This window comes from Zonotrichia albicollis, chromosome 7, assembly GCF_047830755.1.
Source record: "Zonotrichia albicollis isolate bZonAlb1 chromosome 7, bZonAlb1.hap1, whole genome shotgun sequence".
In the NCBI taxonomy this organism is placed as follows: Eukaryota; Metazoa; Chordata; class Aves; order Passeriformes; family Passerellidae; genus Zonotrichia; species Zonotrichia albicollis.
In genome coordinates, this window is record NC_133825.1 from 17,727,947 (window position 1) to 17,736,347 (window position 8,401).

General features: G+C 53.6%; 1 protein-coding gene across 1 annotated transcript in view; it reads right to left on the minus strand.

The window, feature by feature from the left end:
- Positions 1-8,401, minus strand: part of CDH23 (cadherin related 23) — a 209,763-nt gene that overhangs the window by 40,839 nt on the left and 160,523 nt on the right. The window contains exons 28-36 of the mRNA XM_074544462.1: positions 7,999-8,059; positions 7,032-7,180; positions 5,278-5,413; positions 3,554-3,942; positions 3,357-3,458; positions 2,833-2,835; positions 1,892-2,041; positions 979-1,107; positions 738-866 (exon numbers count right to left, since the gene is read on the minus strand). Coding sequence (XP_074400563.1) covers positions 738-866; positions 979-1,107; positions 1,892-2,041; positions 2,833-2,835; positions 3,357-3,458; positions 3,554-3,942; positions 5,278-5,413; positions 7,032-7,180; positions 7,999-8,059 — 1,248 coding nt within the window. The remainder of the gene's footprint in view (positions 1-737; positions 867-978; positions 1,108-1,891; positions 2,042-2,832; positions 2,836-3,356; positions 3,459-3,553; positions 3,943-5,277; positions 5,414-7,031; positions 7,181-7,998; positions 8,060-8,401) is intronic.

An 8,401-nucleotide genomic window follows, 5' to 3' on the forward strand; every position in this document is an offset into this window, starting at 1 on the left:
GCATGGGGTCACCAAGCTTTAAATGACCCAAGGTGACATTTGCATGGGGACGCCAACCATCAAATAACAACCCTTAAATGACCCAAGGTGAGGTTTGCAAGGGGACACCACCCATCAAATGACCAAAGATGAGGTTTGCATGGGGCCACTAATGCTTGAATGACCCAAGGTGAGGTTTGCAAGGGGACAAGCCTTAAATGACTCAAAGTGAGGTTTGCATGGGGATGCCAACCATCAAATGACCAAAGATGAGGTTTGCATGGGATCAACAACCCTTAAATGGCCCAAGGTAAAGTTTGCAAGGAGATGCCAACCATCAAATAACAACTCTTAAATGACCCAAGGTGAGGTTTGCAAGGGGACACCACCCATCAAATGGCCAAAGATGAGGTTTGCACAGGGTCACTAATGCTTAAATGACCCAAGGTGAGGTTTGCATGGGGATGTCAACCATCAAATGGCCAAAGATGAGGTTTGCATGGGGTCAACAACCCTTAAATGGTCCCAGGTGAGGTTTGCAAGGAGATGCCAACCATCAAATAACAACTCTTAAATGACCCAAGGTGAGGTTTGCAAGGGAATGCCAACCATCAAATGGACAAAGATGAGGTTTGCACGGGGTCACCAGGCCTTAAATGACCCAAGGTGATGCTTGCAAGGGACACTGCGCTGTCCCCACCTGCCTTGTGGTCAGAGCTGCCCCTGGGAGGGCGGAAGGGGAGGAGCTGTGTGCTCACCTCGCTCACGCTGACGTTGTAGCCGAAGGGGCTGTCGATGACAGGGGGGTTGTCATTGACATCCAGGATGTTCACCCGCAGAATGTGCTCCTTCCTCCGCGGGGGAATGCCGCCGTCTGACGCTTGGATCTGCAGTCAGGGGTGGATTTCCGAGGGGAAAAAGGGCTGTTTTGAAGCTGACAGCTCCAAGCAAACAGCCTCGGTGCTCAGACCACGGGGTGAGGGGTGGCTTGGTGCTGACCCGTAGGGTGTAGTGGTCCAGCAGCTCCCGGTCCAGCGGCCGCGCCACGAACACCTCGCCGTAGGTGCCGTTGGTGGTGCGGATCTCAAAAGCACGGCCGATATTCCCCGATGCCAGAGAGAAAGTCACCTGGAATCACCACAGGGAAACAAAACCAGGGCAGGCAGGGTGATGCTGAGGAGGAGGAAGGGGAAGGAGACCCTGCAAAAATAAATCCAGCATCCCCCCAGCTTCTGAAAAGGCCCAATGTAGAGGGATCCACAGGTGTGCTGGGTTGTTGCAGCCACCCCAAAGCAAACATGGCCAACCCCTCTGGCAGCTCCCATACTGCCAGCAATTTCTGTTATTAAGGGTGATGGGACCTCATTAATGCTTGTCTGCAGGGTAATGAAAATAACAAATGTCAGAGAGCTTCCTGCTCAGCCTGCCAAGGGCTTTGCTGCTGGTCCCCACAGTGGGAGAGGCCACAGCTGGTTTTCAGATTGCAGGGCTCCTTTTGACACTGGTCCCACAGAGCTCTTTGCCCCAGACAGCCTAAGGACAATGCTTTGCCTCTCCTGCTGCCTTGCCTTTTTGGACAGTCCCATTATGGGGAAAATCAAAACAGAAATTCTGTTCTTCAACCTGCTCTGAACATGAATTAAATAGATAACAGGGCAATATCCTTAATGCTGTTGGACTCTTGGCACTTACTGCACAATGCCCCCAAAACCTGGCATTAATGGCCAGAGTTTGCACTCACAGGGATGCAGAGGGAAGGGGTTGGGAGGGTGCTGGCAGGGGGATTTCTGTGTCAGTGAAACACCACACACAGTCTCACAGAAGCTGGAAGGGATCATTGAGACCAACTCCTGGCCCTGCACAGGAAAACCCCGCATGTCTAATAGCATCATCCAAATGTCTCTGTCCCTACCTGGCCATTGCTGCCCGCATCTGGGTCTCGGGCCAGCACCAGGGCCACCCTCTTGCCCACGGCGATGTCCTCAGCCACGCTGACAGATGAGTCAGAGGTGATGTCGAACTCGGGGCTGTTGTCATTCTCATCCAGGACTGTGATGGTCACCTGGGAGGGGGCACGGGACTCAGGGCATGGACAGGAGCCAGACCCCTGCCCACCCTCTGGTTTTTATCCTCTAAATAGCCAGGCACAGAGCAGCTTGGGCTGCTGCAGGGTGACTCTTTCCTGGTAAATTTTTCACTAGCAGTGATTTCATCCATGCTCACAGCAGCAGGGTCAGGCAGGATTTGCTCTAAAGCTCAACAGGGACAAAGAACGCAGAGCTGAGTGTGTTTAACTCAACCAGGGCAAGCCGGGTGTGGAGGAGACCTGAGCTCCCTCCTGGAAAAAGGCACAGGAGCACGAGCTGCTCGAAGCCTGGCTACCTTGGCCACAGTTAGGCAGAGGAAATTCTCTCATCGAGTTTGCAATCCAAGTGCTGCAGGGCAGCACAGAGATGAGAGAGGAAGAGCCTCTCTGTTCCCGGGGATTTATTTATGGGTGCCCCAAGCTCCCAGGTGCGGCCGGGCTGAGTGCGACAACATCCTGGGAGGAAGCTGGGGAGCGAGCTGCGAGCCCTGGGGTGATTCACTCATTGTTGCTGCTGGATTCACAACACAGAGCCAGGAGCAGGGAGAGCTCATTCAGCCACTGAGGCAGATCCGGCAGCTGCTGTCCCGAGCACTGGATCAGGGAGCCGGATCAGGGATCCTGCTGGGCAGCAGCAGAGGGGCTCACGGGGCTGCCCCACGTCCTGGGAGTGGCAGAGGGGCTGGTGCTGGTGGGACATCCACCTCAGTCCCTCCTTGCAGCTCAGTGTGCACCCTGGCAGGGATTCTGGTCTCCAGCAGGCTTACCTTCTGTTGGAGGAAAGCAGAGGGAGAAACAGAGAACACAAACAATGAGGAGTTAGCGAGGCATGAGGAAGTGTGGGTTAACCCTGATCCTACCACAGCAGTGCCAGAGGTCATGGGTACTCCTCTGCAGCGATTTGGAGGCTCCAGTGTTGGGGCATCCCTTTGTTTTTCCCTAGCTGAGGCTGGCACATCTGCCCCTCACCCTGGGAGAGGTTCAGACAAGGGCACGGTGCTGTGTGGAGAGCAGAGCTGTAAGCACCCATGGGTGGGCCCTGCAGCCGGCAGAGAAATGCAAATCACCCCCTGCTTGGCTGCCTGTGAAACTGTTAAATATAACCCTCAGAAACACAAACCGCTGTGGATATTTAAATGCCCCTAATTTTACCTCCTTCAAAACTGTTTTAGCAGGGTTTCTGGACTCTGGAAGCTGGAGCAGAAAGCTCAGCTAGAACAGGCTGTCCTGGGAGAGGGAGGTGGTCTGAGATGGACAGGGGATGGTAGGGAAACTGGGAGAAGGCACTCACCACTGTGGAGTCAATCTTTGGTCCTCCATCATCAGCCACCACTGTCAAGGTGTAGAAATCCCCCTTCTCCCGGTCCACCTGGCCTTTGACCGTGATCACTCCCTGCCAAGCATGAGCAGCAGCTTTGGTTTTGGTCACCAAACCCAAAGCTCACCATGCCCAAACGGGCCAGGAGGGACCGTGCTGTGGCTGCTTACCGTGATCCCGTTGATTTTGAAGAGGGAGAGCGCCTGGGGGTTGGTGTTGGGGTCGAACTTATAGGTGATCTGGTTGAGGTTGTCAATGGAGCGTGCCTGGACGCGGAGCACCTCGGAGCCCAGCGGGATGTTCTCCATGATCACGGCCTCGTAGCTGCTGTTGGAGAACTGCACGGCCTCGTCCAGCTCGTTCAGCAGGCTGACGTACACGCTGCAGAAGCCCTGGTTGTGGGGCGGCGCCTGGTCCGTGGCAGAGACGTTCATCAGGTAGCTGGTTTTGGTCTCGTAGTCCAGGTAGTCGATGGTGGTGATGAGCCCCGTGCTCTCGTCGATCTCGAACTTCCCTTCTGCACCCGACACGATTCTGTAGCTCACCAGGCCCCCGGGCCCTGGGGAGGGACCAGGAGCTGGAGGTGCTGGCTGCACCAAGCACCCCGAGGAACCAGAGAACCACACCAGGCACCACTGATGCCTCCCCCTGGCAGAGCCCATTCCACTGGATTTCAGCCCAGCCAAGCCAGCATCTGTAGCAGATTCTATGGAATTGGCTAGGGCTCCGTGGAGGGCTGAGACTTAAAGGTAGGAATTGCAAGTCATGATGGGATAGCAAAATAAGCTCCTGTCTTCTGCCTCTCGGACCCTACCTTATCTCTGTAACCCCATAGGTCACTTTCCCCTAACCCCTACTGCTCGACAAGTTTGGATCCCTCTGTATCCTATAAAAATGGGCTGTTTTAGCTCATTCAGGAGAAGAAGAGCCCTCGCTGGAACCCTTCACACACCCCTCAATAAACCATTGCTGTGGAACCCCCAGGATGATTTCTTCTTTTCTCTCATCTGCTTCTTCTTCTAGCCCACCAGGCACCTTAGCAAGCAAGCAAAAGCTGGGAATCCTAAGAGCTGATAATCACTAAAGAGCTGAAATCCACTAAGCTTGCTTAAGGTAGCCACAGCTATGAGTGGCCTGGGTATTTGGACATTTGTCACTGTCCGGGCACTATTTACAAATCACAAACAGGATGGGGCTGCTGTGGAACATGCCTTGAGCTGTTTGATTTTCCAGATCAGCCTCATTACATGGTGATGACAATGGGAAGATGCCAGCAGCTCACATCCCAGGCAGCAGACCAAGAACTTCATGTTACAACTCACTTTATAAGTTTTTTGACCAATCACACAAAGCAAAAGCACATTGACAGTAGTTCTATCCAACCACCATAAGCACACGTACCTGTGGTTAAAACAATGCTTGCTTATTTCAAATAAAATACCTGCTTGTGAGCCTTAAAACACAGTGCACAGAGCTCCGTTATTAAGCTTAGAACTTTCTAATATCTTGCTAGATAAACTTTTCTATAGCTTAGGGAGTTATTCTAGACAAGTGTTAATACACACACCATTGTTGTATTTGTCCTTGCTTTTCTTCAGTTCAAATAATTTTTCTGCTGACCAATCTCATGGCTGCTGCTTAGCTCTAATCACAGTTCTGCTGTCTCTGAGGCCTGCCTTTTGCAGCTTTCCCAAAACCCTCTAATTTTGCAGATTCCCACATTCTGCAAAAACCAGGATTTGGATACTCTGCCCCCAGGAGCGTCCTGAGCTATCCGTCCTGTGCTGCCTTGCTCAAAGCCAGCTGTGCAGGCTGAGGGGCCATGAGGATCCGTGCAGTGGCTGGCATCTCACTGCCGTCCCCACACTGGGTGTGTCCCACCTGCCCTTCCCACCTGTGTCCCGGTCGGTGGCACGGACCACTGCCACGGAGGTGCCGATCCCCGCCGTCTCCCGCAGCCCCAGGCGGCTGTACTGGCGCTGCGTGAACACTGGCACCTCGTCATTGACGTCCTCCACGTAGACGATCACCTGGGGAGCCCCGGAGAAACCACACAGGAAATGGGTGAGACTGGGGAACCAACCCTTCATGGTGCTCATGGAGAAACATTTCAGTGTTCAAAGCCAGGCTGGACACGGCTCAGAGCAACTTGGGCCAGTGGAGGTGTCCCTGACAATGGCAGAGGGGGGGATTGAAGGTCCCTTCCAACTCAACCCATTCCATGATCCTGTGATAACTTCTTGTTGAAAATTGCAATGCAAGATGTTTTCCATTACCATCTATATGGCAGATTACCTTTGTCAAGTGGGCAGTTTGCCTTATCTCTCTCTTTGAGTGAGCACAATCACACCTCCCTTGGGAGGGGACATTGCTGATAACAGACTATTGAATGTCACTGCATGGCTGATAAGAACTATAACATCCCATTGGGAGATGCTCCGCCCAGGGGGAGGAGCCAAGCATTGCTACCCAGATATAATCCAGAGGTTTTTGAGACACCAGCACGGCTTTCTCCACGGGATTCCCCAGAGGAACAGCAGCTGCCTCTTCTCCCACTGGATCTTCAGAGGGAGAATACATCCTTCTCTACAGGATCCCTGCTCCAACAGAACTGACACTGCAGGAGGGCTGAGCCACATTTCCAATGGGACTGCCACCAACAGCCTGACCAACAGGGTGTCAGGTTGGGTTCTGACTCTGTCAGTCCTGTTCTGCATTGTTTATTTTATCCTTTTTTTTTCCTTCCCTATTAAAGAATTGTTATTTCCTGCTGCCATATTTTTGCCTGAGAGCCCCTTAATTTATAATTCATAGCAATTGGGAGAGGTGGGGAGGGTTTATATTCTCTATTTCAGGGGAGGCTCCTGCCTTCCTCAGCAGACTCCTGTCTTTCCCAACCAAGCCACCTCTTCTACAAACACCACGGGATGGAGAATGAACATAAAGGGTTTAACATCCCAAATTTAAGCCTGTGATGTTTAAATCTGATTTAAACCATTAGATCCTGTGGGTCAGAGTGAGTCAGCCTTTCCCTGCTGGGGAGGAGGCACCCTGGGTGCATCAATTCCTCCATCCTCTGGGATTCCCTGATCAAACCCCTGGAGACCTCACAACAGAGAGACTCGCTGGGAAATTTTTGCTCCAAGTTCAGTGCTGTTTCCCCAGGGAACACATTTCTTTCTCCTGGTTTTCTGCTTGCTGTTGGTGCTGGGGGCACCTCACAGTCAGCCAGAGCCCACCCCAGCACTGGGTCTAAGAATAGGTGGAGGGCTGGGCTTGTGGGAGCCGTGGGAAACGGCTGTGCTGCAGCTGACAACTGTCACCACTGGGTTCTGGATTATTTAAACAGTGCCTGGCCAGGACACAGGGTTTTCAGCAGGCTGAGGCTCAGCTTTTCTTCCCAGCAGCAGAGCCGCATCTCACCGAGCGAGCAGGACTCCCTCTGAGCGACTGCCGCACGCCTCAGCAGCATAACAGCACCAAAACACCACAGGAAAAAAGAAAAATCAAACAATCCCCCCGCCAACAACCTCTTCTCTAGCCACGAGCAGCCCCCAGAGACTTCCCACGCCAGATCTTTCTAATTTCCTGTCCTGGGAAGGACCAAGCATCGCGAGCGTTTTGCGCGATCGGCTGTGAGCTCCTCACCCGCACGGAGCTCCTCATGGGCCCCTGCTCCGTGTTGTAGGCCTCCACCTCCAGCACGTGGGAGGAGTTCTGCTCCCTGTCCAGGTGCCGCACTCCCCGCATCACCAGCCCCGTGCTGGGGTTGATGCGGAAGTGGTTGTGCTCGTTTCCTGGAAATGGGGAAAAAACTGAGATGGATGCTGCCCACTGCCCCCACACCCGTCCTGGGGACACACTGAGCCCTCTCTGGGAGGCTCTTTGGAGGGAGATTATCGAGCAAAACTTCAGCCCCATCACCTCTGGTTACATCAGATTCAGCTGCATCAGTGTTTGGCCCTGGGTCAGGCCAGGAGGAGCTACAGAATGGCATCAAATAAGAAAAATGTGGATGCGTTGGAGTGAGCCTATAGGAAGCCACAAAGATGCTCTGGGGGCTGGAGCAGCTCTGCTCTGGCTCCAGGCTAGGAGAGCTGTTCAGCTGTTCTCTAGGGAGACCTTAGAGCCCCTTCCAGTGCCTGAAGAGGCTCCAAGAGGGCTGGAGAGGGACCTGGGACAAGGGCCTGGAGTGACAGGAACAGTGGGAATGGCTTCAGACTGAAAGATGGGATATTGGAATGATATCCTTCCCTGTGAGGGTGGTGAGGCCCTGGCACAGGCTGCCCAAAGGAGTTTGGCTGCTCCATCCCTGGAAGTGTCCAAGGCCATGGAGCACACTGGGGTAGTGGAAGGTGTCCCTGCCCATGGCAGGGGGCTGGAATGAAGTGAACTTTAAGGTCCCTTCCCACCCAAACCATTCTGTGATTTTAGGATTCTATCTAGCTGTCCATCCATGACAAATCATTGCCCAGCAATGAGCCCTAAAGCTGAATTTTGCTTAGGGCTGGGAGAAATGGTTCTGTGGGCTCCAGAGTGCAAAAGGATGGCGATCTCAGCCTCCTGAGGCTGGGTAGACAAACTCCCTGATGCAGGAAAGGGCACCTGGACTCACCCTTGACAATCCTGTACCACACTCTCCCATTAATGCCTTCGTCCGCATCCGTGGCTTTCACCTTCAGGAGAAAAGCAGAGGAGTAGAGGTCAAGGGCAGAGAATTCCAGACTGGGATGAGTCCTCCTACCCTGCCAAAGCTGGACGTCCTTCTCCTCCACCTGAGCTGGGGAGCTTACCAAACACAAAGCAAAGTTAAGTTACTCTCCCCTCAGCATTGGGCAGCAGGGACAGTGGGCTCAGGAGCCCCTGGCTGCTGGATTGAGGTGGGAGCTGAGCCTCAGGACCACCCCACAAATCTCACGGGTCTGTGTGCTGGAGGAGGAGCCTGGATCAATCCTACCCTGCATTCCAATGCTTATCCCAGTGGCGCTGCCACCAGGGATGGAGCCTGGCTGGGATGA